The sequence below is a fragment of the Zophobas morio genome, unplaced genomic scaffold (genome assembly GCF_036711695.1).
Source record: "Zophobas morio isolate AGI-343-1 ecotype UQ-CSIRO unplaced genomic scaffold, CSIRO_AGI_Zmor_V1 ptg000259l, whole genome shotgun sequence".
Classification (NCBI taxonomy): domain Eukaryota; kingdom Metazoa; phylum Arthropoda; class Insecta; order Coleoptera; family Tenebrionidae; genus Zophobas; species Zophobas morio.
The window spans coordinates 236,552-264,539 of record NW_026972363.1 but is presented as its reverse complement, the minus strand read 5'-3'; the positions used below and the strand labels follow the sequence as shown (position 1 = coordinate 264,539).

General features: G+C 37.2%; 5 protein-coding genes across 8 annotated transcripts; 3 read left to right on the top strand and 2 right to left on the bottom strand.

Annotated features, from left to right (window-relative positions):
- LOC135119431 (uncharacterized) lies at positions 1 to 766 on the top strand. 2 transcript variants are annotated; one of them, XM_064043853.1, is made up of 6 exons: positions 1 to 89; positions 168 to 194; positions 284 to 323; positions 371 to 453; positions 509 to 634; positions 683 to 766. In XM_064043853.1, exons 1-6 carry the CDS (start codon positions 86 to 88, stop codon positions 709 to 711), a joined length of 309 nt encoding a protein of 102 aa, XP_063899923.1. In that variant the 5' UTR covers positions 1 to 85; the 3' UTR covers positions 712 to 766. The 2 variants fall into 2 exon arrangements, with proteins under 2 accessions (XP_063899923.1, XP_063899922.1); XM_064043852.1 differs by having other exon boundaries at positions 509 to 739.
- A 13,048-nt stretch (positions 767 to 13,814) lies between these two features.
- On the top strand, positions 13,815 to 15,854 carry LOC135119415 (ubiquitin carboxyl-terminal hydrolase MINDY-1-like). 3 transcript variants are annotated; one of them, XM_064043834.1, is made up of 11 exons: positions 13,815 to 13,931; positions 14,023 to 14,107; positions 14,163 to 14,285; positions 14,756 to 14,868; positions 14,924 to 15,004; positions 15,056 to 15,229; positions 15,292 to 15,363; positions 15,422 to 15,476; positions 15,526 to 15,591; positions 15,653 to 15,734; positions 15,789 to 15,854. In XM_064043834.1, the coding sequence occupies exons 1-11, from the start codon at positions 13,835 to 13,837 to the stop codon at positions 15,810 to 15,812; spliced, it is 972 nt and encodes a 323-aa protein (XP_063899904.1). In that variant the 5' UTR covers positions 13,815 to 13,834; the 3' UTR covers positions 15,813 to 15,854. The 3 variants fall into 3 exon arrangements, with proteins under 3 accessions (XP_063899904.1, XP_063899906.1, XP_063899905.1); XM_064043836.1 differs by lacking the exon at positions 15,789 to 15,854 and having other exon boundaries at positions 15,543 to 15,591; XM_064043835.1 differs by lacking the exon at positions 15,789 to 15,854 and having other exon boundaries at positions 15,543 to 15,656.
- Positions 15,855 to 18,641: 2,787 nt separating this feature from the next.
- LOC135119413 (ubiquitin-conjugating enzyme E2 J1-like) lies at positions 18,642 to 21,096 on the top strand. Its single transcript, XM_064043831.1, has 8 exons — positions 18,642 to 18,747; positions 18,811 to 18,858; positions 18,982 to 19,068; positions 19,229 to 19,299; positions 19,350 to 19,434; positions 19,491 to 19,596; positions 20,496 to 20,563; positions 20,614 to 21,096. Exons 1-8 carry the CDS (start codon positions 18,720 to 18,722, stop codon positions 21,072 to 21,074), a joined length of 954 nt encoding a protein of 317 aa, XP_063899901.1. The 5' UTR covers positions 18,642 to 18,719; the 3' UTR covers positions 21,075 to 21,096.
- Positions 21,097 to 21,837: 741 nt separating this feature from the next.
- On the bottom strand, positions 21,838 to 24,273 carry LOC135119398 (chaperonin GroEL 1-like). The gene is made up of 13 exons (XM_064043808.1): positions 24,132 to 24,273; positions 24,016 to 24,073; positions 23,730 to 23,965; positions 23,534 to 23,666; positions 23,413 to 23,481; positions 23,299 to 23,360; positions 23,113 to 23,242; positions 22,935 to 23,057; positions 22,725 to 22,880; positions 22,607 to 22,667; positions 22,429 to 22,553; positions 22,134 to 22,372; positions 21,838 to 22,077 (listed from the first exon to the last, which is right to left on the bottom strand). The coding sequence occupies exons 1-13, from the start codon at positions 24,255 to 24,257 to the stop codon at positions 21,892 to 21,894; spliced, it is 1,704 nt and encodes a 567-aa protein (XP_063899878.1). The 5' UTR covers positions 24,258 to 24,273; the 3' UTR covers positions 21,838 to 21,891.
- Positions 24,274 to 26,908: 2,635 nt separating this feature from the next.
- LOC135119429 (10 kDa heat shock protein, mitochondrial-like) lies at positions 26,909 to 27,520 on the bottom strand. Its single transcript, XM_064043851.1, has 4 exons — positions 27,486 to 27,520; positions 27,221 to 27,331; positions 27,082 to 27,166; positions 26,909 to 27,020 (listed from the first exon to the last, which is right to left on the bottom strand). Exons 1-4 carry the CDS (start codon positions 27,486 to 27,488, stop codon positions 26,941 to 26,943), a joined length of 279 nt encoding a protein of 92 aa, XP_063899921.1. The 5' UTR covers positions 27,489 to 27,520; the 3' UTR covers positions 26,909 to 26,940.
- Between the last annotated feature and the right edge of the window lie 468 nt (positions 27,521 to 27,988).

The window sequence follows — 27,988 nt, the reverse complement described above, 5'->3', positions numbered from 1 at the left end:
TGGGCGCTTCCTTCCTGTGGAAGTTCATTGATGATTTTTCACAAATATCGGTTGAGCAGTAAAAAGTTTACCACTGCTTTCAGCAATGTGTAATTTCTTTGACTCTTTTCTTTTTAATTCTTTTCTTTTAATAAACTAAACCTATTTCATATTAAAAACTTTAACAGCCGTCCCTGCTTTCAATCGTCGCTATGGTTGGTTCTAATTTTTTTCATTTACTGTTGGACTATTTTATTGCCGTTAAGTTAATCGCGGTATTATTTAAAAACTCGTTTATTCATAGATCTAGTTCCGCAGAAGGTTGCCAATCTTGCTAGGGAGAGGTATAATATTTTCTTATTTTGTTTATTTGTTAATCCGTACTTTATAGATCTCTTAACTTAGTCTACATCTTTCCCTGTAAGACCAAGATATATAGAACAGTTGACGAAATTTTTAATATATTTGGAATAGGTAGAGAAGTTAAGTTATATAAACGTTTAAGTTACTATTAATCTTACCTGAAAAGGGTTTGAACCTCACTTTGAGTACATATTTACTGATTCACTTGAAAAAAGAGTTTCTTTTGATTTATTAAAAGTGCAAGATCACATTGTTTCTGTGAAGTTTAAAGATTTAAATCTTAACTCTGATGGTTGGTTAACTTTGTCTATTTTTATGGAAGGTTATTTATTTAATCCAGCACGAGTGGGCTTTCTTTCCCAAAGTTAGTTGGGATGGCTATCACCAAACCTTTGTTTATGTACATCTAAATAAAACTTTTGCCCCTCTAGTTTATGTTATCCCATTCCTTGGTTATTTCCTGAAACATTATGTTTATTCTGCTCGTGAAGTTTAATAGCTGTCATAGTTATTTTTAATGGCACGTGAAAATATTATTCTACGTATTTTTTCGAGGTGGTTCAGCTTTGTCTCTTTACACGTTGAAGTCCAAAGGCTTTTCCCAGTTTGCGAATGATGTACTTTACCTTTGTTGTGTAAGTTGGAGCTGAGTTTTATTAGTTTACTAATAATCTTATTGAAAGTATTTAATAAAAGTTGGTCTTAGCTAATATGATAGTTTCGTGTTTTAAAGAAGATTAAGTGTTTCGCGCAAAAATAGGTTTCCGTCAAGTAACTTGTTTAAAGTGACTATAATTATTATCTCTAATTGCTTTTATCATCAAATTAACTTTGGCATGCACAATTACACGCACTTAAGCGTGGACATTATATGACTATCAAATAATAAAAGACAGATCAAGAAAAGCAAGGATATGGCTCTGGTTATCACGGAACCAGTAGTCCTTTATCTTAAAGAACTCCCCCGCCCCGAGAATTTGTATTATGGTCATACGTATCCTCGAACTCATACATACTCCATCCATCTTTAAAACGCATATGTTATCTTGGACGTCGATAGTAAAATTATTAGGATGCCTATTGGCTTCCGTTTAGTAAATGGAGCTTGACGAAGGAGTGTCCACGCTTAACAAAGTTCTTTATTGGTAAAAAGGTTTAACAAGTCTTAATTGCATAAGTATCTTCTTTGTGGGGCAAGCAGAGTAGAAAGACATTTTCTTTAATAAAGTTTAATGGTTATGGCTATAGAGTTCGCGCTAGGTTCATCGGTTTTGCAACCCAGAAACTGAGCACTCTTTGCAATAAGATTTAAAGACCTTTTTAGAGCCTACTAAAGTTTTGGCTCTAGCAACCGAAACCTACTTATAGTTACAAAAGCAGCTTAAAATATTTAAAAGCAGGAGTATAACTGTTATTACCGATCGGACAAGGGCCTGTCAATTCATTAAAATATTTTTTTCTGAACTAAACCTGTCATCACCGCCTCGGGTCTATATAAGCTTTACCATACATATTATACCGAAAAACCTACTAATCTAAAATCGTTTTTAATTATAACCCAAAATGAATCTGAGTCGACTTAAAAAAGTGGAAAAGATGCCATCAACAAGCTAATGTTCGCTAAACAGTTACAAGGGGAAACCCCAAACTATCAAAACTTTGTTGTAGGCTGTAAATATATCACTTTCACTTCATGTGTCGGCTATTTAGGGTATAACTACAATAGAACAATAATTGCTACCGTACGATATATAACTTTCATAGTGATGATTAACCAGTGTCCTAAGTCGGGTGCAATACTAGTATATATTTTTCTCTTCAAGCTCTGTAAATTCTGTCCAGCTCGTTGTGCTTCTTCCTCTAACCCTCGTATTTTTCCTTATTTTTTTTTTAAGGCCTTTGTGTTTATATGATCTTGAATTATTTTACAATGAAAAATTTAGTTTTCATGCAATCAATCAACTACCTAAGCCGCTACAGGAGCTACGAAAGGAAGGCTGCGAAAATTTTTTTTTTTTTTAGCAACAGTTCCTGGTACTCGACTTGAAAAACTTCGAATGCCCTAGCCCTCAAGCAGGAGTGACCGCAGATATATTACAAATAACATTTAGGGTGTCATTATTTTTTTTTTTTTACATTAACAAAAAAAATTAAAAACTAGCGCTTACGCGCATCACATGGGCGGACGAGCCCCGTCCGACGGCTCATAAATAAGTTCGCCCACCCGCAGGCGATTAGTGTGCCTTGTGAGTCTGTCGCAAAGAACCACGGCATGGCGTTGGAGGACAGTGTTTAAAGGGCCCAGCTGTAGGTCCCGGCGAAGAGCATCATTTCGCACAAACCACCGGCGCCTTTGTCAGAGCACGCAACAATTTGTTCTGTCTTTCTTGAAAGGCCGGCGCAATTGCAGTGGGGTCCTAGGTCCAAGCAGCAGACGCGTATGTCGTTAATGAGTGGGTATAAGACAAATACAATCGCCGTTTGTTTGCAGAGAAAGCTTACTCTTGCTGCAAAGTAAAGGATAAAGCGCCTTGGTTGCTACCTTGACCTTCGCCACTACATAGTTCACGTGAGGCCGTCAGGAATATTGGTTGTCGATGATTGACAAGTATTTCGCTTGAGAACACCATTGGAATCTTCACGCAGTTAAAGGTTTAGGGCACCTACAAAGTGAGGTGTTTCTATGATACTAATTTAGCTTTGCTCTTCATCGCATTTAAGGGTGTCAAGATAGCACTATCAATGCTTGCATACCAAGGCGGGAGACTTCGAAGAGGTGTATACTGTTCTACCATCAGCGTAGAGGGCGAGTTGTGCGTGTAGGTTGGACGGCAAGGACACTCTGCTCAGATAAATTGCAAATAAAAGGAGCGAGGGAGGGACCCTGGAGGACCTCTGCTGTCAGAGAGCGAAGCGGTGGCCGGGTATCTCTTACGAGCACGCTGAAGATGCGACCACTCAGATATTTCAGCAGGTTATAAAGGGTATGTGGGACGAATAACGCGCGCAGTTTGTGCAGCAGACCTTCATGCCAAACTTGATCGAATGCCTTTTCAACTTCAGCGAAGAGAGCGCCTGTTGCCTTCTTATGGTTAAAAGCACGAGGGGTCTATTCAGTTAAGAGGAGGAGCTGCTGGGTCATTGAGCGCCCTGGTCGAACTCCAAACTGAAACTCAGGTAAAGCTTTCCGAGCGTCAACGACCATTTTAAGACTATGCAGTAAAAAGGTCTTATTCATTTTGTTGACCGCTGAGAGTAAACTGAGGGGTCGGTAACTGTTAGCTGCTAATAAGTCCGGTTTAAGTGTTTTTGGTAGCATCACAACAACCGCCGTCTTCCATCGAATCGGAAAGTCGCCAAGGAGCATCAAAGCTTTTATAAGGAGGTAAAGATACTGCATGCCTATTAATGGCATTTTCATCAGTATCCCGTTAGTGACGACATCAGGCCATGCGCTTTTCTAGGTAGCGCTTCGGCAATTGCTTGCACCTCGTCAACATTAACTAGATTAAGTGGTTCGTAGTTAAGGGGTGGGTAAACTCAACTGAGATAACGAATCATCGTTAGCAGTATAGTGAGCGACTGGCGCCTTTTGGATAGCAAGAACATTGGCGAAAATCTTAGCTTTGTCTCCATCATTCTCGGTCACTATATTTCCTTCAGAAAGGGGCAGTAGCAGTGTCCCCGTTTTTTAATCCTTTTAATAAAATTTCTAAAAGGAGGAGCGGTTGCGGCCCCCTGATTTAGATATACGATGCAGTTTGCTCTCCCAGTTATTGTTAAAATGGGTTTAGCCTTTTTCTAAGCACATGTGAAGTCCATTAAGTGCAAGTTTGTCTTCGGCGCTCTGCGACAACATAACTACTCGAACAAGGCGTCGACGGGGACAGATAAAGGGCTTTATAACGTCAGGTAGGCAAACGGGGTCGTACGTTACTTCACGAGTTGTCCTGTCAGTAGTGTTAGCCATGTTCAGTGCGGTTTTGGAAAGGGCAATAGCGTCAACCAGCAGGACGGGCTTGGAGGGTAATGACGGCCACGGCGTAATACACTCAGCATATTTGACCCAGTCGGTAAAAATACACTTAATGGTCTTTGATGTCCTTCTTGTCCCCTAAATCGAAAATAATTGGGAGGTGATCGGAGGACAGCTCATAGAGCGCTTCAATTGCCGTAGAGTGACGTCTGTCTTTAAGTATGGCGAATATCTAGTACCTCCATTGTGCCTGTAGTCGCCAAGTAATTTTTTTTTTGGTTACTGGAGACCTTGCACACACAGCCCGCGTTCATCAGCATAGACCTCAAGGATGTGGCCATTCGAGTTAGCGGCTCGGTTGTTCTATGTAGGGAGTTTGCAATTAAGACCTCCGCACAAAACAGCAGAAGAGGCTTGGCTTTCCCAATGCTGGCGTCCAAATCGGAAGGCGGAAGTGGATCCCAAGGGAATTAGTAGACAGTGATTACAGACACGGTCCCCTGGTCGACCATACATAGGGAAATTCCCCACTGCTTGGACGCCTTGTAGAGCTGGCATTAGGTTTCGCATGATATCGAAGCTACGAGAAGTTATTCATTTATTTATTAATAAATGGCGTTTTCTAATGCTCGATTGAGTTAACCACTTCGAATACACGAGCTCTCGAAGAAGTTTTTATCATCCACGAGTACAAGTAAAATTATTATCTGAAACTGTGTCCGTCATGTTCGATATAAACCCCTAACTTAGCTTTTAACCCTCATGCTAAGAGTGCGCCATCCCTCAACTTGTAGGTGAGTTCTTCCACTAAAAGGCATTAAAGTGTCCAGCTATTCGTTTCGTGAGGCGACGGCGACATCATTTTTTAAATTGTGGTCAGCATATCAGTCTGTAGTTCGTGGTGAACTATATCGTTGCGTCCAAACCACAGCTCTTTTGTTAAAAGCGCAGCATTTTACCCTGTCGCACTCGAAGCGAGGAAGTTATAGTCGTTATGTCATAATCGGTCGGATGCACAGCACATAAAGCCTTTGGCCATTGCCCAACGAAAGCTTACTTTTGCCGTAATAGGGGGCATAGCTTCTGGGTCGCTGCCTTTAAATTCACCGCTACGTAAATTATTGTATCATCGGCGTAAATGGCGACCACTCGCGAAAGTGAACTGGGCATATCGTTTGTATAGAGCGCAAATGGCAGCGGTGACAAAGTAGAGCTTTACGGGGCCCCCTAAGTGGAATGGCGAGGTGACGACAGTGCAGTGCCTACTCGCAAGTTGAAAACCTTGCCGTTTAGGTACGATTTGAGCGCGGTATCGCCAGAGCCTGTAGCTTGCTTAAAAGGCCACCAAGCCATGCTCTGTCAAAAGCTTTCCTAACATCCAGAAAGACAGTGCCGGGACCAGGCTTCTCCACGCAGGTTTTTTACAATTAAAATCGTGGCATAGAACAGCCGAAAAGTCATGTAACTTATATTAGTTAGTTAGGCTTTTTCCCATCCAACATAGTTTTTTTATTCACGTGTGAAAAGTTATCAAGTATAATTGTTTATAATTAAGACATGTGTTCTCTAAGGGGGTTTGTAGTTTTAAAAATCAGCTAAATGCCCCTTTTAGTGTTTTTAGCTAAAGTGTAGTACTATATCTCTTTATGTCACGTTATATTTGGAGGTATTATAAATATTTATTAGAAAATATAAATTCAGCATATGTTAAAAAATTTCTTATACGCAGTTAGTTAACTTATAGTGAATGAAAGGGTATGACTTATCTATGTTAGATATAAAAGCTAAAACCTCTGGGTAAGATAAAAAAATTAAACGGATATTCTTACCTTTAAATATGTACCATGCTATCTACTAAGTTTTATTCATCTGGTTATATAATATGAAATAAGCTTGGGCTAATCTCCCCCGTGTCAAGTTAAAAGTGGCACAATCTTATCATTACTTAGGGGATGCCCAATGACCCTTTGCAATTAAACAATTTTTTTTGTAATTTTCATTATCTCATAAGATTACTACTTCAAATAGTGTATCAAGTTTTAAAATTAACAATTAACTTAGAATTTTTTTAGCTCTTTTACAGCATTCGCTTGTACTTCACTTTTGATAAAACCTTATATAAATTTTCATGAAAAAATACTACATAAAAAAACTATAAGGGCAAAGACAGTTGCGTCCGATATTGGTATTGCTTATCGGTTGACTCTTACCAAAACTCTGAATATTTATAACGACTTTTTAGTAATACCATAATTTAGGTAGAGGGCCTTCCTTACAAAGATTTGGCTCTCACATTATTTTTGGATTCACTGATGTTTTGAACTTTAATAGGCGAGAATACACCTTCTTTTCAAAAAACATTGTTGTATTCAAATCTCGGTTGATCACTTACTTATCCTATTTCAACTTGAAAATATGTGCCTGACATCACATCAGTGACTTATATTTTAAAATTACTACTTAGAGAACCTTACTCTGGCCCTCATAAACATTTTTCTAATAAAAATGAACAGAATTTTCGTAATTACTTCCCTTCGTGCATCCATTTAACCCATCAAATTAAAATGCAACTTTTTTGAAGCCCTTTAATTTTACTAATATAAAATAATAATAGAAATAGTATTGAACGTTGACAAACGAAAAATATCTGCCCAAGCGCTATGCTCCAATGATTAAAAACGCCAACCGCAATTTAAGTGCTATAAACCTATGGGATGGAGTTAATTGGATTTAGATGTTTACAATGAGATTTGCAGCTTCCAGATTTAACCAGTTTACACGACTGAGATATCGTTATTTTTTGTAGAAGAATTCTATTTCGTTTAAGTTTAATTCCTCCCTTTATAAATTCAGTATGGAGTCTTTTTTTCTAAAGATGGTTATTTTTAGCATATTTTTAGCTTCTTTTTCTTCTTTTTCAAAGTTATGTTAAAAAACTTCCCGTACTGTTCGTTTACTTTTACTGTCGGCAGATAGTAACTTTTCAAATTTCTACATACATTAATCTACTCTCGTTTACATAAGAATATTATCTCTAATAGTTATTTTTCAGGAGCAGACAGACAATTCTGCCAATTTTTCTGCTTTTAAAGGTATAACTTTCGTCAAAAAAAAACCGAAAAAATCGTGATATAAGTTCTTTAGGTTGCTTATTTGTTTTTAGGAACTTCTCTCCCGCGATAGGTTTATGACTGGCATCTATAGTTTCTACCTCGTCTTCTCCTTCGCGTGTCAAACCCCCTACCTCTTTAGAGTACACTATTTATTATTGAATGTGGTACTGCGGTGTTGGTTTGTAAGCACATATTTAGCCATAGCCTTTATTTGAGTATCGCTAAACGACTGACATGTACTGCATATATAGCTCCTTTACGTGTCAAAAGGGATAAATATCAACTTCTAAGAATATTAATTTCTTGCATCCTAAATTATAGTTTTTACCAAACTAAAGTTTAGTAAAGTAATTAATAAATCGTACTGATATTATTGCAGAACTAAAAAGTCCACAGTATAATCATTGGCTAAGAGGGAAGCATACTAATTTTATTTTACGATGTAATAAGGATATTTGTGTAATTGTTGTTAGCATTTAGGTAGAGAGGGCTACGAATTTAAAAGAGAGGTGTTTCTAGTTAAACGCGAAACTGTAATTCCTCAGAAAAATCAATATTTTTTAAAACGCAACAGTAGCTAATCACAGAAGACTTGGTCAAAATGAGAATAGCGTATGCCCTCCAGCTGCTATAAAGTAAGCACGCTTTTAGCAATCGATCGGTGTGCTCGATTAAGCACTTGTCTCTGAATTTTAGCATAACGTTAATAACGGTATCCGGCGGTTTTGTCCAAAAAGTTTAATGTATAGCATTATGTAGCACAAACCAGGCTCGCCCGTCCTGACTCAGCAGCTTCGTATCTAAGTCGAGGACGCTAATTCCAGCAAATTTTAGACCCAAGAAGAAGGTGGGTATGGTTGCGATAGTAGAATACATAATACAACTAATTCCACTTGTAAGCGACAAATGCACGTTGGATGTTACCTTGCTTAAAATCCGCCTTGACCTTCACCTTTCAATAATTCGTGAACGGAAGACTCAAAACTATTGTCGTTTGCTGTCGAAGGTCAGCGGTATTAGAGTTTTAGTGTGCCTCTTCCTGCTAAAAGTACCCTGCTTTTAGCAACTCGACAACCTGAAGTGGTAGCATAGTAAGGACCGCTTTTTAAAACGAGTAGCCCGTAAAAATCACTATTCTAGACTCACTTTATTAATAAATTCGCTACGAAAGTTATTACTAGTGATTTTCTTTAGGCCTGGTTTTTAAGTTAACTTCCTTTGTAGGGAAACACCTCTCTTAAATTTTCTTATTTAAGGGAATGTAGATTAAGAGATTATTTACCTACTGAAAACAACTATTGCAAGCCAGTGCAATTATTTAATTAATAATTAACATTAACCTTTTTAATCTTTTTATCAATTTTCGTAAGCTTTTCTATTGCTTGAAAAGGTTAGTTAGTTATTTAGCAATCAATCAGTAATGACTAAAACAGCTTATGATTAGCCAAATTATTCATAAATTTTTTTTGTTGACTTAAATTTTTATATATTCTTTTTCTAATTTTGTTAAAAAGACATTTATATACCCTTTGATAATAATAATATACTATATTCGAACTAATACTGTAGTTAGAGTACTATTAGAAATTTTTTTTTTTAAAAGGATAAAGATAAGAGAGAATGCTTACTCTTCTTTCAAAGTACAGTTTTCCTTTTGCTTTTATTTTTCAAAAAAAAAATTTAAATAAAGCCACAAACGTCTTGCCTCCACCATAAATTCTAATTTTATTTAAAGTTTTAATTACATTGCGAGTAAAAATGCTATAACACTCCAAGTCTTGGTAGTAAAGAAGGGCTGAGGTTCATGCGAATCTGACCCCTATTGTTTTCACTCGATTTATTTACTTTATTTACCTTTAAAAGTAAATGGTGCTAAAAAAATTATGGACTTTAGTTATCTGACATTTTAACAAATTCTACTTCTATATTATCTAGATGTCTTAAAAATTAATTGGGTTCACGGCGCCCTTGTATTGACATAACTGGGTTAGCTGTTATGTTTGTTCGGTTGTTATTTAATAAAAAGGGCTCCAACACTAATAATAAAAACTTTAAAAATAGTAAAAATAAAAAAAAAATTATAATAATACAGAAAACAAAGGAAGTAATAGTAGTAATAAATTTAGTAAATAATACTTGTAGGAAAACCTTATTGACTGTATCAACCTAAATAGTGAAATAATAGTAATACAACTAAAAACTCTATTTTTGAAAATAGTAACAAAGACACAGATAAGCTTCATACAGAGCACGAAGATAGCTTGATTTAGAAAGGGGCAATACTTCTACAGCCCGAAACACCTCCAGCAACTCCTAGCTACCTTCCGTGGTTGCAGCTCCTCTGAGGCCAAATAGTAAATCCCGCCTGTGGATCCTCTGCGAAAAACAGAAGTGAAATCATTTTGTAAAACTTCTTTTAGCCATCCGCACTAACAACATTCCGAAGTTTAGGGACACCCGTCAAGAAATTAAAATACATCCAGCTACAGCAGACGAGTAACGAGCCAGCACCAATATTATGCGTGATGCAGCGCTACCTTATTTCACCTACCAACTAATAGAAGACATGCCTTTAAATTTCGTTCCTAGTGAATATATTGTGAGCTCGATGTCCAAACCGTGTAGGGTAGAGTTACGCACCAAGGCATCCTATCCCTACGCGCGGCAAGGAGGCACACCGAGGACACTGTTAATCCAGGAAACGCACGGAACGACCTTCCGATGATGTTAGTGCATATACCAAGGTGTGATAGACAAAAGCTGTTAGAATTATAAACGGTTTTCTATCTTCAGGTTAGGGTGAAGGACTCCGAAAGAGATGAGTCCGGTAGTGCCACCGCAGCCAGGTCTTTGGAGACAGCGCAAGTTGCTGCTCTGCAGCCCCCGGAACGCTCAATTGGCGAAGGTCATTTGAATGTACAGTGCACAAAAGCACGAGAATTCCTGCCAGTTGTTCTAACTGCGGTGAAGTACACACTGCCAACCATCGTAGCTGCACCCTTCAATCAAACTTTTCTATCTATAATTCGCACACAGACTCCTCCCAATATATGACGATTTCTTATGCCGCTTGCTAGGCCACAAAAAAGGCAGCTTATCAAAGAACCCCCCAATAATCAGAACAAACATTTCGACAACTGCTTTCAGTATTGACGAGGAAACTATCGATTACGTTAGAGATAGTGAAGGGGGCGGACTCCGACTGCAATGATTTTTAGGCCACAAGCGCTTCGTCATATCCGTCTACCTTTCTGGAACGCAGATAGCGTTCTACATAGGAACAAGGGTTGCAGTAATTGATGCAACGCGAAAGAGTTGATCTGTGTTAAGACTCATATTTTTCCATGCGTCCCATTCAATCCTTGCAAGCAGTTGGCGCATCACAACTGGTTGCGAGAAAGTTAAGTAATATATATCATGATTACAGTAATGGTCGCTCGTTAACCATTACCAACTATACGGGCGGTAATTTTGTGGCGGAAAATGGTGCTGAGAAAGCGACACTTTTTGCTGATCACCTCGCTACTCAGTGTGTGCCACCTGCTTGTATAGTTGCTGGTGAAGTGCTTTGTGATTTACACCTTGCCGATGTCGAGGAACAGTTTAAGTTACTCATCATAGTCGAAATTGTAGAGACTATTAACGAGTTTACCAAGACAAAAGGCGTCTGGCCCCGACGGTATCACCTACGTAAAGTTAAAGCAATTACCAATAGTGGCGGTAGAACGCCTATAGTGCCTCATCAACTGTACGATGGCTCTCAGCACCTTCCCATCGCGCTGGAAGAGGCAACGGTTGTGATGCTCCCAAGGCACTACAACCGACCAACATCTACGCCAAGAAAATACAGGCCTATCAATCTTTTGTCAGCCGTTGCCAAGGTGGTTGAGGCGGTCATACTGCACCGCTTGAAGGCATTGGTTGACGCAAGCCATTTTGGATATCGCCAAGGATACTCCACGACTCCACAACTTCTTTGCTTGACAGAGTGGACCACCCGTGCCTTCAATTTAAAGAAGATAACGGGCGTTTGACCGAATTTGGCACGCTTTACAAATTATGCGCCATAGCCCTTCTTCCTATCTTTCTTAACATGATCAAATCTTATCTTGAGGACCGCGTCTTCGATATAGGGGTAGGCCACTACAGTCGGAATTTCGCAAGGAGCTCTTTTATCACCCTTACTCTTTGCACTTTATCTACGCGAAGAGCTTCTTATGCGACTGACATGGCGATTTACTCCTCGTCAAAGTCACCCGCCCTAGCGCCAGCAACTGCCGTACTATCTAGGGATGCTTTCCAACTTGCTGTCGTCGCTTTTTTTTTAGAATTACTATTATTGCAGATAAGAACAAAGCCCTCCTTATCACAAAAAAGCGCACTACACCACTACCGCCCCTGGCCTTTGAAAATAAGGTAATTCCTTGGTGTCCTCAGGGGCGAAGTACCTGGGGGCCATTAATAATACTAAGCGCTCGTGGCCACCGCACTTAAACTATATCTCTGCGAAGGTCAAGGCGGCGGTTCAAACTCTTTACCTTTTCCTTTATGCTCGAAGGAAACTTTCGCCGCATGTCAAATGACGCTTGTTTTTGTTGTGCATCTGACCGATCATGACATACGCGTCTATTGCCTGGGCCTACGACTCATCAGCAATAGTCTCTTCGCTTCAAGTGAGACAGAACAAGCTGCTATGCCTTATGATAGGCGCGCCGTAATAGTTCGCAAGGGCTTCTTACAGCGAAACCACCAGCTTGAACCTCTGGGTAACGTTTTTCAACGCAGTGCTATCGTCACCTACGATCGGTCTGGTTAGCACACCAATCGATTACCGGCAAATCAGGTCAACTACGGCGCAAACTATCGCTGACCGCGCTATGAATTCTAAATATGTTATATGGGTTAGGGGTAGAATTAAATTTTAATATATATAAAGATGTAAGCAATATTTGTAAAAGCTAACACACTTCAACTCGAAAGAATTATTTCGAGGTATAGCATTTATTCTTAAATAATAATGAACAACAATGCACTGAATCTAACCAATGACTATGTATGAGTTGGATGGCCATTCTAGGCCTGATTAATCGCACAACGTGTTTACGCACTAGCTTTGTAGTGTTTATTAACCCTCTAGGATCTGAGACTTGCTTTGGCTTTAACAGAAACAGCAAGTAGCCTCTAATTAGCACTTTTGCATACAAGGTAAGATAAAGTCTTAGGTTCTGATTATGGTTACCGTGCGAAGTAACATAGTAACAAGAGGGTGAGAGTTTACCTTGGAGAACTGTATGTATAACTTGCGAATCGAAAGATTTGCTCTTAAAAATGGTAAACAAGTAAGAGTGGGAGACTTTAAATCTTTGGTAAATTATTCCTGTAAGGTGTCAGTGAGGCTTGCAGAATTATGTTTATCTTGCGAAAATGAGCATCCGAAACTTGCCCTTACAGTTAGTCTACCGATAACCAAAGCTACGTCTCGGCAATAATATACTAGCATTATTGCCCTGCGCCATGACCCTCGCACTCCTCTACTTGGGGCCCAGAGCCTTGGCAGTGTGCTGTCCTGAGGCTACGTCATGGCAATACCCGCGCTCCTAAGCAAATAGATGCGGCACCGTATGAGATTACTTTATTACAAGCTTAAAGCTAATGTGTACGCTATCACCCTGTTGAAAGTTCGTAAATTCAGTATCTATTGGAATACCAAGAAATATTAAAAAAAAAAATTATTTATTGAACTACGCAAGAGCTAAGTTAAAAATAATCTAATAACTTACTTTTTTTATTATAGTTAACAATGTAAACTTTTAAATCGTTTTAATATAGATTAATAATATTTTCGCGAGTCTCTACGGGTCACACTCAGCGTCCCAGAACAAATCGTGGCGCCTATTCAAAAGCACTTAAATATGTATAGCAACTTTCAGGGAAAAAAACTTCACTAAGTTAATAAAAAAAGTACTCTAATAAGTGAAATTAGTTATCACTTTATGGTAAAGGGAAAGAAGTCCAACCATTAAACACCTAAAATACTTTCTACTTGCTTGAGCAGGTTTTGCTCATTGTTTTAAGTTTAAAGTTCAGTACTTTACTTGATTTCCAATTGACGTTGTGTTAGTTAAGACTCCACTCGCGTAGTCACTCAAGTTGTCTGGTGCTTTTAACAATAAAATTAGTATATAGAGAGGTAGCAAGGTTATTGACCTATTCTGCAGCTGCACGTGTAATTCTCCCGTATATTACATAAATAATTAAATGATATGGTAATGTTCTTGTACTAGCTAAGTGTACGTTGGTTGAACACGTGGTGAAGCCTAATATAACCCTGCTTCGGAGAGTCCAGCGAGAGTGTAGCAACTTTATCTCAGGCTATTCTGTTGTTAGCTACTGGGCGTCTTACATGCCCGTCTACAGTTTAAAAAAAATAAAATGGAAGGATAATTTTTTTAATATCTTATGCCAAAATGAAAATGGCTCTTGTCCTTTACTAGCCATTTGTAATTTGTTAAACGAATGTGTATTGTTTGTAATATCTATATTAGAGTTTAACTTTGTTAAAGCTTAAATAACTGAATGCAATATATATAGGTAACATATTAATCTTGAGAAGTCAGCTGAGGTTACCAAGAGATACCAATAGCGTAACAGACGAAGTTTTATATTCATTATTAGTGTACTATATTTTAATTGAATCCAGAAGGTGGAAGTTATAGTTACTAATTCTATAGTGATCTATTAAACTGCATCATGTCAAGGCAATCTAGCAGTGCTTTTCAATTGCGCATTTCTGATTGCCTTGAAATTTTTCCTCAACTGCAGACGGGTTTAGATGTGAATGTTAAATTTTCAAAGTAGAAGCTTTTGTTACTTTTTTGTTCTTATATCTAATTTAATGATCTTATTAATTGCTATTTACTGTAATTTTTTAATTATATAATGTTTTTTAGAAGTTAATAATTGTTAAAAACAATAATATTGATTAAATTTAACTTTTTGAAAATAAGTTTATTTTATAGCATATTATTTTTAATTGGTTTATATAACGAATTTATTACTATTAGTTCTGTGTAGGCAAAAATTTTACAGGAATAATTAAGCGAAAGCGCCTTTTTTTGTTTAAATTAATGTAGTGTTTTTTACTTAGGATTGCGCTTCGTACATTTCTTACCACTTATTAAGTGTACAACAGTTTTTTAGGTCAAGTTCAGTGTTTTTACAAAATAATAGTGGCAGTCACGTTATTACTGTTTGCAGAATTTCTTTGGTTTTTTTAATGTAACAAATTCTCTTTTTATTTATTTTGATTGACTAGTGGTTAAAGGGTTACAGGTTTTGAGTTCACTCGCCAACTTGAAATCTTTGATGTTTTTGGAATTAAACTCTATCATGGATGGCTTCCTGATCCTGAAACAGACGCCGGCGCTTCTTTGTTAGGTTATTTAAAATTATTAAGTTCTTCGAGACATCAATACTAGCTAAGTAAAATTAGAAAATCTCTCCTATAATCAAGCTGTAGAAAAGCTTTTACTTCTTCAAAGCGAAGATTCCACCGAGGAGGAAAAACTTGAGGGTTTCGTATATTTTGAGATTTACGCGGGCATACTATAAAAGAAGATCTTAGGGGCACTTCTAGAGCTTTTCTTTCAAAGTTACCCAACCCAGCTGACTCCCTATGGACTTCTCCAGCTTACCATAGAACTGCCTGAGGAGGAGCTGGTGGTGTTCTTTCGAAACAACCATTTTAGCGTTCTTTATAAGATGGGAGGAAAGTTGCATGCCCTCGTAACTGACCAAGGCTCGTTTCCTTCATATACTGTTCCGGCAGGGTGTAGATTATAACCAACTGCAACCCTGAAGGGTACCTTCACCAGCCTGTCGTTTGGGAGACTTTAGAAGACGTTTTTGGCAGAGCCACCGCTCTTTTGGACGGTGCAGTCCGTTCTTATCGTCTTTATCGTGTCGTATACTAAGCCTTTGAACTCTTAAGGGAATTTGGTGCCTTACATGGAAAAGGAGCTCGACGTTCTTCAACAAAAATCTGAGTTAGAAATTAGTTATTGTATGTTTGGCTGTGTAGTATTTGTACATTAGCTTTAAATACGCTAAAGAGCTTCAAGAAAAAGAGTATGCGTCTGAAACCCGCCTTAAGAACAGCACGTATTTAATAGAGATCCTTATATTTATGCACTGCGGCTTGTGTGGTATTCACTATTTCAAGGGGAGTGACGCGGTCAACATTCGGTGCTCCCGCTGAGAAGGCGAAGCAGGACGTCAAAGTTAAGAATTCTGACTTGAGTCACGTAACTTTAGTTTTCTGTTCTACACTATTTTGAATCGAATGCAAGTTTTTGTAGAGTCAACTCTGCTCTTTGGTTTAAGCCGATGCCAAACAGAGTTTCCGTCAAATATTATCCCCCTTTTTTTAGAAATTTTTTTATAATATTCGCTAGTAAATGGCTTATTTTCAAGATCTTTAGCATACTTTAACTCTTATAGTCATTTCCTATTTTGAGTAAGCTTATTTTTATAGTGCCATTTGCGCTCAGCTTTAGCTTAACTCTTGCATTATTGCAGCGGAGTTAGTTATCGTTAGTTCCTTCTTAAATTTTTCTTTCAAACTATCTGCACTACTTAGTTTATTGCGGAACTATTAAACCGAGTAAAAATAATTTTTTTTATTGAAAAGTACGATTTCCTTTTTTTCACGGGATTGCAAAATGTTTACACTTGAATTTAGATTAGAAGAATGCCTAAAAAATTACTAATATTTTGAAGTGTATAAAAAGATCTACCTTCTTCTTTCTTTAGCTGATAGGGATACATCGATCTAAAACTTTGAAGGTAAAACTTAAATCAATCTTGTAGAAAGTGATAAAATTTTTACTACAGATAAAGAATTTTAGGTTAAACACTAATAAAAATATACTCAATGGCGTCTTAAACTATAAATATAAGCGTTTGTAGGGCGTTCCGGTTTTTTCTTGTATGTTTTTATTTTTAAAACAACTTTAAATTGCTTTGAAAAACCTCTGCTGGTCAAACATTTTTTATTCCATATTAACCCCTTATAGGTTACTGGTTGCTATGTTTACCACATGTCGCCTAGGTCCCATTTGCAAGGGTAGTTCTATGGAACCTGACCCCAGACGAGAGGCTCTGTCTCTGAATCGATCTCTGGTAAGTTTGAGACCATGTTCTAACGAATTAGACAGCATCCAACAAAACTTAAAAAAGTGGTAAATTTAGTCACCAGTGAACGTAAAACAACTCTATTTTAAGCGTCAAACTTTTGCCCGTCAAGGGGTTAAATTCTCCGCTTCCCTTTATTTACTATAAGCAAGACAAGAAAGTCTGATAACCTTGACACTAATTATTATTTTTATAGTAAGTGGAAGTAAAAGAAGTTACTGTGATTCTATTAGGATTTTAACAACTATGAAACTTAAGGGGTTTTTGTACAGCTCAAATAAAACTAAGTTGCTTAAGTTAGTTCTTTACCAACGTCTGTGAATTTCTATTATAAAATGATTTCTAATAAAGTAACTTTCTCATAACTAAATTATAATATACAAATCGAGAAAAAAGATTATTAACTCTTTATAAAAATGCAAAGTATTTACAGATTATTTATCAAGGTAGTTAAAACAATTTCGAAAGAGACGTTGAACAAAACTAAGGAGCATATATTTAGTACCAAGTCTCAACTAACAGTGATAGTTATATATATAGTAAAAGGTATAAATATAGTAACAACCACTAATGGAAAACAGTACTTAGTAAATATTGGCAAACATACAACAGTCAGTACGACTACAAACTTTTGTCAAATAACCCGATGATGGCCTAGCATAAAAATAGTAATTGGTCAGAAGTGCTCTCACCATTTACCAATGTTTTTTGGTAATTAATTTTAAAAGTAACCAAACAAAAAGTAGGCTAACAATTTAAAAGAGACCTAAATTTATTGGATATGTACAGCAACTTAATAAAATAGGAAGCATATAAATCCGTTTCAATAGAAGGGAGAAGTATAAGCAGAGTAAATTTACTTTAAAAAGTATTTTACTTTTTTAACAAAAGATCTTGTAAAAACTTAGAAAAGGCACAATGTATACTTAAATTAGCGTAGTATTGTTTTAAAATTTGGGAAGAACAGCCACTATACATCGTATAAAGTAAAAATAAATTGCTACCACGAGGAGCCCAAAAACATTACCTCTTTTAAGAGGTGTGGTAATCTCGACCAAAGTATTATTTTTTTTTAAAAGTATTCCCTTGTTTTCCGGTAAATCTCCTTCCTATGCTTGCGACCCCAGTAGGAAAGATTTATTTAATAATTTAAATTATGTTCAGATCACTTTTTAAGAGGTTTTGCCCTTACGTAAAGTTGTATTTTTGTGATAAAGTCTTCATAACTAATTTCCAAGATCTTTTGTTACGAAGCTGAGATCGTAACAACAGACAAGTTTGATGAAAAAAACTAGTAATAGAAGTTAAAGGACGTGGTCTAAAAAAAAACTTGAAGAAAACGGGAAAGGAACTCAGAGCACAAGCAGGGCAAATGCATTTCATCTTTTCTAACTGAAATAGTTAGCAACCTTATATGTTCGTATTCAATTACAATTTTATAAAGCTGAAAAAAAAAAATAGCTACTTGAGAAGTCGTTTTCAATAATCGAAAGATGCAAAATCTCGACCACGTAGAGTACATCTAGAAAGAGACAATCCTGGATTTTAATTTAATTTAAAAAATGTGCCATTTTAAAAACAGTTGAGCAGATGGCTTACCTTTTTTTAATCTTTTACCGACATTTTCAATGTGACTAATTTGTATGATGCTACGCTTAACTAGGCTCTCCATATATAATTTTAATTCCGTACCAAAAGGTTATTAAAGCAATTTCTTATAGTATATAGTTTTTCAATTAATAATCATAGCTTCTAATGTTTTAATAGTATTTTGGAAGCAAGTACAAACGCCAGTAAAATTAACTTGACAACATAGCTATAAGCTCCCAAATAATCTCCACGCGTGCCTCTCGCCCTGGATTTTCCGCTGAACTGGAAGCTTATAATAAGCGATTCCGCCCAGCGTACTTACCTATATTGTAATGCTGAAAAGCCAACGGTATTGGTGGAGGATTAAACAGGAAAACTAAAGTGTGCTGGTTAATGACTAATATTCTTTGAACTGCCCTGTAAGTCGGGCCCTTTGTTAAACCCGGATAAGAGTGTCCCTCGGTTGCCTATCTCGCAAGCTTATATTAAGAGCGTTATTCTACGCTATGCCCCTTTGTAGCCATAAAAGCCCTTGTAAGAGAGTTTATTTTAATACAGTTCCTTTATTTGCCTTAGCTTTTTGCTTTGTATTTGTAGCGGTTAAACGAGTATTAAAAGAAGCCAGTGAATTACGAGAGGCAACCGGTTTATACCTTCGTGTTATTTTTTTTTAACTTTTTGAAAAATTGCGTCCTTCTTTATTTTTTATATAAGTTTTACGAGTACTCACTTATGGCTTTTGTTAAAGTACTTACACTCTTCCTTTAGATCAATATTATGCACAACCTTGCGAAGAAAATATATTTGAGTGGCATTTTACCATACGTGGGCCACAAGACTCACCATATCAGGATGGTTCATTCTTTTAAATCTTTACTATTATTTTGTTTAACATGGGTTAGTACTTTATCATAAATTTTTAAGGCATTTCTTTTTGTTATTATTGTTTCTAATCTTTACACGTAACCTTGTTAGCTTTATAAGTATTTACCACTATCATATTTTTATAAGTAAGGCGTGTACCATGGCCGCATCCTTCTTCCTTCCGAGTACCCTTTTAAACCGCCGAATATTATACTTCTAACGGTATGCAATATATTGGTTTTAAAAATTTACCAAGTCTATCTATATAACAGCCCAACGGCCGCTTTGAGACAGGAAAGAAGATATGTTTAAGCATTTCTGCTTATCATCCTGAGTTTTGGCGCCCCTCCTGGAGTAGTTCGTTTTTTTTTTAATCAGCTTTAAGTGGTTAAGTAGTTTTTCGGCGGCTTTAGTAAGGACCGTCTTGATAGCGCTTATTTCCCACTTTATTTCCGACGGAAAGGGAAGCGTCGGCTCTTTAGACTACTCCGAGGAAGAAAGAATAATTTTGGCTAAAAAGTAAAAGTTAACTTTATTCATGGTTGGTGCAAAAATATTTGCCGTTTTTTCTGAAGTTACTCATCAGTATTGTGCTGATAAAATAAGTAGTCATCACCATTCCCCACAATTTTTATACATTGCAGGAAAAATTATATTTTAACCACTAAGTTACGTTGCGTTGCTCATACAAGCAGTGGATATATTTATTTGATTATTCAACAGAAAAATGGTGGTATTTTGTTTTTAGTAAAAGTTGGGGTCCACAGGTTTTTAATGTCTGACAAACTAATGATAAGAATTTCTCAAAAAGCAGTTTTGTGGAGGTCCACCTCAGTCGAATAACTTTTATTACTGAAATTCTGCGACTTTGTGTTTTTATATGAAATTTAGTGCTTGCGCGCCATAAATCGCAGGCCTATTCTATTTAGCTAGCGGTGACTCCTTATAACGTTTACCGACTTCTTGCAGCGCCGTTGCCTCTTACTAGTTTACTACGTTGGAATCCCCTAACAATATTTTCCAGAAAGAGCGCAAGGCTATGGTATGGTTATCCACACAACGTATTAAGCTCTGGAAAACTAGGGACCCAAGAAGCTTTATTAACTTAATAATTTTCGTTACCTTGCCTTTTCAATGGTTTTTTCAAGCTCTCTTTAACCCTTTAGTTAAAAAAGGGTAGCACTGTCACAAGCTACTACTTTAATAGTCATAAATTCTCCAAGACGAAGATATAAGGGGAAAGTAGCTGTAGTATGGCCCCCAAACAGAGAACAAATATAAAAATTACTTATTTATTTACGCGGCGAATAGCGCTGAAAACTTATAGTGTATCTAGCATAAATAAAATCCTGCGCGTAAAAACGGCAAATACTTTGCAACCACTAAATCTTCATAAACGTAATAAAATTTTTACAAAGATCTTCGACCTGGAAGTGCGAGAGTTGTGGGGTTGAAAATATAAGACTTATAAAGCCTTTAGACTTTAGTAATATATATATATATTAGCCGTTATTTCGCTTATATTGTCCAGTATAGGTGCTCCTCCCAAAGTTTGCGACGAGGACAAAGAGGCTATAGCTGAGATTCAGTTTATTGGAAAAGATGAAGCTGATGCTGCAAATAATCCTGCTTCAATACTAGAATCAAGCGGTCCTTCTCAACCAACTGATGATAGTGCTTTAGAAAACGACTTCTACGCAATGAATCAAAATATTTGTGAAAATAACAACTGTGAACTCGCACCTCAAGTATGTGGAGTAGTTGCAGGTGCATACGTTTGCTCTGGCGAACAAAAAGTTTGCGAAAGTGGTTTAAGACAGAGACCAACTCTCCTGACGACTGCCCATCTCGTTCAACCGTCACCGTTGCCCGCTCAACCGTCGCGTGTTTACTCGTTTAACCGCTGTTATGCTTGTGCTGAGATTGCCTTAACCCTTTCAATATGGCTTCTCTTCGCTAGTTTGTGCCTTTTAGTTACCCGAAAGTTTATATTGTAATCGACTCCTTATATTTGTAATAAAGATTTCTACATGTGACCAAGTTATTTTATAACCGAAGCTGACAAAAATGGTAAAATTGTGTTCAGCGAATAAAGCGGTTTATGGTCTTCATATGGGTAATAACGCGAAAAAGCTCGCTTCTAATGTGTCAGAAACGTTACTTTAAAAAGGTTTTTCACAACTTTGCTAATATAAAGCAGTGCTATAACCTTGTAAGAAACGCTGACTCTTAAGCTTCAGAACTTTATTCTTGCATATTTTTTTGATACGTAAAGTGGTAAATAAGTAACTGAAATTCTTTTCTACCCCCGCATAGAAGGACTCGTAATAAAGCCTTAACCCCAAATTGACTACACTTTTAAATAAGTATACCGTAGGCAGTAAGTAAACCTAATTGGCCGGGGGTGGTGAAAAACCACCGCCTGGGGAGGCAGCTGGGAGTAACTAAACCCGGAGTCCTTCCCTGAAACTAAAACGGGTCTAATGATCCGCTACACCAAACAGCCTCAAGCGTTAAATTTCGATGCTTTTCAACAGGCAACCCTATTGTGAAGGTATCCCTGGCCTTCCAGAAAGTGCAGCGGAGTTAGCATATCTTTATTACACAGAAGGAAGAGAACCGGCTTTTTCTGAACACGCTATTTTTACTTTAGATAACTTATTTGTTATATTTACTCGGGACTGGTCAAAAACTCATGACTCACTAGTAAGCGAACACAGTCCTTGATAATAGCATCCATAAAAACAAAAAGTGCATTAGTTGGTGGCACACTGTATTTTTATTTATTAGTGAGCACGACACCACCAAAAGAGTCTAAAAGCCCATGGCGCCATCCATTCCGCCCATTCCGCCCACTCCGTTAGTAGCAGGTGCAGTCTTATCTTCTTTTGGTATCTCAACTACCATTGCCCCAGTCGTGATCATGAGGCTGGCAACTCCAGAGGCGTCTTGCAGCGCAGTGCGGACTACTTTGGTCGGATCTACAATCCCGGAGCTCATCTGCATTCAATCAGGTTAGTAATATAGCCCAATGCGCCCAGGCGGTGGGAACCAACCATGTCACAGAAATCGCCAGTGGCGGCGTTATATCCGTACGTCAAAGATTCATTGTTTAATATTTTATCCACCACCACCGAGCCTTCCACAGCGCAGTTATTGGCAATCTGCTGGCAGGGTGCCCGTAAAGCGCGCTTAACGATATCCACGCCGACGTTTTGGTCAAAGTTATTGAGCTTCAGGGTATTCAAGGCCTTGGAAGCGCGCAAGAGAGCAGTGCCACCGCCGGGAACAATACCTGGACGGGGCTTAGCACCAGAGGCAACAAGTCGAACCCACAGGAAGAACGCAAACCTTCTTCCACCGCAGCCCGCGTGGCGTTAAGGGCATCGGTCACTCTGTCCTTCTTTTCGCTGACCTCAACTTCGCTGCTGCCCCCGACGTTGACAATGGCCACTCCATTGGTCAATTTGGCGTATCTGCCCGCCGTGGTCTGAGAGTCGCATCCAACATGAATAAGCAATAAGCAGACCTTTCTCGAAGCTTTTCTTTAGCGTATTCGGAAGTCGTGGAGTCGATTTGCGCACGAATCACTAAAGGCACGAGTTAGCTTCACTGGCAAAGAACAAGGCTAACCCAAACAATAGCACTTTCGCAGCGAGCCTTGATGGCTTCGCATGTCCCGCATCCATTTAACATCAGCGTATCATCTTTGGTGACGGTGACATCTCCCACGCCGCCGAGTTGCTCGATGGTGATGTCTTCCAGCGCCACTTCAGAGCCTTCGTCGCCCACTACGACTCCGCCTAAAGAGCCGATGTGAGTAGTGGCCCCCAAGGAGCAGAAAAAGCGATCCTGACCGGTAAGAACAGCGATGTCGCCCAGGATATCTTTCCTACTGTCACCAAAGCCCGGAGCTTTTACGGCGCAGACAATGAGGTTTCCGCGGAGCTTATTGAGGACCAGAGTGCTGAGAGCCTCGCCTTGAAAAAAGCAGAACTGTGAATTACTGTTTGCGAGGACGAGTCAAGGGCGGACCTTCGACGTCCTCTGCGATAATAAGGAGGGGCTTTCTCTCTTGGATAGAAAGTTCTGAGGCCTTAACAATCTGGCTAACGCTGGAAATTTTGTTCTGATAGAGAAGAACAAGAGCATTGTGTAGCTCCGCCTAAAAACACTCGTACGGTAGTAACGCGCTCATCTGCAGCTCAAGTGCAGCTGTACCTTTTGTGTTTTGTTAGAAGTCATAAAGAAGGGAGAGATGTAGCCGCGGTCGAACTTCATTCCTAAAACACAGTAGAGAGGAGAGGAATAAAACCTGAAAAAGAAAAACAAGACCCTCCGCGATCTCAAGCTCATCTTCTAGCGTTTTCCCATCCTTAACAGTAATAACGCCGTCCTTACCAACTGCAAAGAAGTGTTTAACAGTGCAAAGAGAAAGGGTTCCAAGAGAACAGACCAGCTTCCATGGCCTTGGAGATCAGCATTCCAATCTCCTTATCCCCGTTGGCCGAGATCGTGGCAACCTGCTTGATCTCCTCTCCAGTAGTAACGGTCTTTGAAACGTCCTTCAGCGATTTGACTACGCACTCCTAGAACGAGAGCAGGTGCTTCAGTACAAAAAAAATTTCACTGCAGCGTCACGCATACTATACCACGGCAGCCTGAATGCCGCGGCGCAAGTCTAAAGGATTGAGACCAGCGGCCACGTTTTTAAAGCCTTCCTGAGCGATGGCCCGAGCAAGAACAGTAGCAGTGGTCGTCCCGTCCCCTGCAACGTCGTTTGTCTTGCTGGCTACTTCTTGTACGAGCTTGGCACCCAGATTTTCGTATTTGTTCTCTAATTCGATAGCTTTCGCTACGGTAACACCATCCTTGGTAATTTTAGGGCCTAGAGTATAATAAGTAAGTGGATATACAAGAGAAATATTAAGCAAGAACCTCCATATGGTTGTTCAATTATAACATTGCGGCCTTTAGGGCCCATAGTAACAGCAACCTTGTAAAAAAATTGCGTAAAGAAGAAGATTATAGTCATTATATAAAAAAATAGTAACTGTGTCTCCGAGCTTCGTTACACCAGCAAGCATGAAGGCTCGACTGTTAGCGGCAAAAACTATATCTTTTGCATATGCTCTTTTAAAAACAAGGTTGCGCGACGCAGCCGGAAACATACGGTGCATTCCTATTCGGTCTCAAAAGGATCCTAAATATAAAAAATTAGGCAACAGCTTTCGACAAACGATATTACATTGAATTAAAAAAAGATTCAGTCGAAAGATGGTTAATTAAAAGATATCACGTTAACTCAGTAACCTTTCTTTCTCATCATACATAAAACAATAAGTTTGCTTTGTAATACAAAGATTATTAAAATATTTATAATAAATATATATAACAAATTTGAGCTCTATTATGAGATAAAAAAGCAAAATATAAAAATTTAATAAACCAGGACTTTAAAAACTATTAAAAAAAATAACAAAAAAAAAGTGGGTAAAACAACTACTAAAATAATTAAACTAAGTCAAGTGATTATAAATCGCTATAAAAGCAAAAAGCAAACAGCAAAAACCCATAGCTACATGACAACAGTAAAACAACCTAAAACTTAATTGTCAACACGGGCACTACGGCAGTACTCTATTAATAATTCCCTGTTTTCAAATATTCCCGAAAAGTCACGTTTTTGAAAAGCACGTGGTATGAAGCAAAGAACAATTGATGCGGTCACAACTATGCGTAGTTGCTTGTTTTTTTGTGCCGTGGGCTAGCCTTTAGTAGCTCCTCAACTTTTTATAGGAAAGGGCATGGAATTTTATGTTTAAATTCTTTGCAAAAAGGTTATAGGATAAAAGCACACTTGAAAATTGGTAGTGAGGCCGTTTTTAATGTACTGAATGACCATTTGTATTGTATATTTGGTTATGACCTTTACCTGATTATATTTGCTGAATATAAATTTACGAAAAGATGTTTAATTTTGGATCAGCCGATTACTTTTATGACTGTTAAATGGCGAGAAAAAGATTATGTAATAAAGTAATCTATTCTAAGTATCTATAAAAGACTAGACTTGCAGGGCTTTATTAGAAAAGTGTTGACGCTCCTTATCAGAAATAAAAACTGGCATAAAAGTATTCGACTCTTCTCTTTATGAATCATATAATATAACTATGGGAGCTCCTCTGTTAGCACTGATTATTTATCATATAATACAAATGGATTATATTTAGCTGGTTTTTATGAAATTTATTTTAAAAGCTAGATCTAGCTGACTTGTAAGAGTAAAGTTGTTGTATATATTTTATAGATATATGTCGCTTGGTGCCAGAGCAATTTTTATTATAAGTTATTTAAGTTAATAATTAGAATTATTTAATAATATAATAAGGTCAGGCAAGCAGAGGCATTTTATTATGTAGTAAACTAAAATTTCTTACTCCTTTTTAGAAGTTGTGGAAATTTAAGTAATTTTTTTTCCGTATGAAGTTGGTAGAGCATCGTTATGACAATAAATATTAAAAATTAAATATTTCAACTTTTGATATTTTTGGCTTGCAAATATTATAAGTTAGAAACTCACTCACCCCAAAAAAATAATTTTTATTGGACAAATCTCGTTCTAGACCTTTATTTTTAATTTAAGGGTAGTATTGGGTTCACTCGTATATATATATTTTGTTAAATGCAAAATAGAGTTCTATAATAGTACTTGTAAGAATCTTTAGAGTAACTATGACCAAAAAGGTTTTATAAAACAAAGCTTTCCGGGTTTCTACTTTTCAGTAGGATAAATAGAGTTCGAACTGAGTTTATAAACAAGTTTTACTAAAATTTATTGTCTATAAACATAATTTGAGATTATACATACTATTAAGTTTTCGTATCGGTTACAAATAGTTTTAAGAACAGAATGTTGTGAGCATACAAAATTAGTACACCTTACGCACTCTTTTCTACATAGATCTTTTTTTCTTTGGCATGTGGCAACGTCCTCTACCATCGCTTGTGTCGGCTTGTTTTTAAACAATTTCCAGTAGCACAGTGAAAAATACAGTCATGCTTCTCTTTTTACACCTCAAACTTTACAAATAAAGTAGATCACAACTTTAAAGTTTTGTTCAGAACTTCCATGATTGGGCATGAATGTCTTATCTTAATTAAATAGATTCCAGCAACCACGTGAACAGATAAAACTGGTAAAAGAAAATTGACGCAAGAAATTGTGGCTGTTTAAACGATATCGGATATAGACGCTGACCTTGAAAAAATAAGCATCCATAGTAACATAAAAACGTATCATTTTTATTAATACAAAAAGGCAGTGCCCTACCGCCTATACATGTCATAAGTGAGCATGCTTAACAATTAATCTGAACCAACTTTGGAGAGCACGTAGGCAACTAAAATGTGCTTTACTAAAGTAACTCTAGTCTCGCGATAAACTACCTGAAAAACAAAGAATTTATGAAACTTCGCAAAAACCCCGTAGCTTTGCTAACTTGGAATATTTAACTACATTAGGTCAAATTATCTAGATAATACTTGTGGTCCTAGATTAATTTTCAGGTGATCTTTTATCATCCTTCACAGTAAAAATAAAGTAGTTAAAAAGAAAAATCCTTTAGCAAGTGCCTGTACTAACTATTCCGCTCGTGCCTGAAGAAAGAAAAACGTAAAAGAATACTAGATGCCACCGATTTTTTAGTAGGGGTTAACTAGCTTCCATATAAAATTCTTAAATGTGTTAAGTAACTAATAATATACGCTTGTACTATTTAAACCCACACAGTTACTTCTTCAAAGATATAGCAAGATAGAACTTAACTTTAATCTTTATTACAACCAATGATTTACATTACTTTAAGACTTCTCAACAACGCCCAAAATTTCCGACTTTTTATAAAGATAATATTCTTTGTCATCTAAAGAAAGAGATGTACCTGATGTATAATTATATATAAATTATAGTATGCAAAATACGTTAAACTGTTGTATCTTTACCCCCATATTCTGGTAATAAGACGTGATCATCTACAGCCACATTATCGACATCTTTGGCAATAGCTTTAACTATACCTTCATTAACCTACAATAAAACATAATGTTATGGTAAGTACTAATAACTAAAAGGAAAAATTACTTTTGACTGAGCGGTAAGGGGAATAATGACTCCTCCTTTAGTTTTGGCTTCTGGAGCTAGCCTTTCAACTAACACTCTTTCAAGCAAAGGACGAAAACGAGTTAGCTGTGCCTACAAAAAAAATTGATAAAATTGTCTTAATAGCCAGAAAAATTAGTCAGAGGCAAGTTTCATTTTATAACGAGAAATTTTTCGAAAAATAACGAAGAGTTAAAAAAAGAAAAGGAGAATGGAGTAGCAAAGAAAAAGCTTAGCACGGGAATACCATTGAAAAAAACCGTCAATCCAGTACTCGAAAAAATGGTTCCTAAATACACACATGATAGACACATGGATATACTTTTTTTTGCATGAGCCTCGTTAATTCCCGAAAGTTCTCGTTTGTCTTGGAAAATCTTTTGTATTGTTTGTGACCAAAAACGTTTTTTGAGAGTTGCACTATTAGTCTAGAAACTCGTTAGCTGATGACATAAATAGATTATTATTTTGTTAACTTATCTACATCACATTTCTTATTCATTTAAAGTGTATAAATTCTTTTCATGAAGCAACCTTTCTTAGTTTTCAAAAGACAATATTTTTTGTTTAATATATCCCTATATTAATAGCTAATTATAACTTAAAAAATATATAGATTTGCATGTAGGGGCGTTCAAAGTATTAATTTTATGCGGAAAATAATGTATATAAGTTATGCATTAAAACTAAACACACAATATTGGACTGCCTGTTTTATTATATAAAGGGGTACAGAGGCGTGGCGGATAC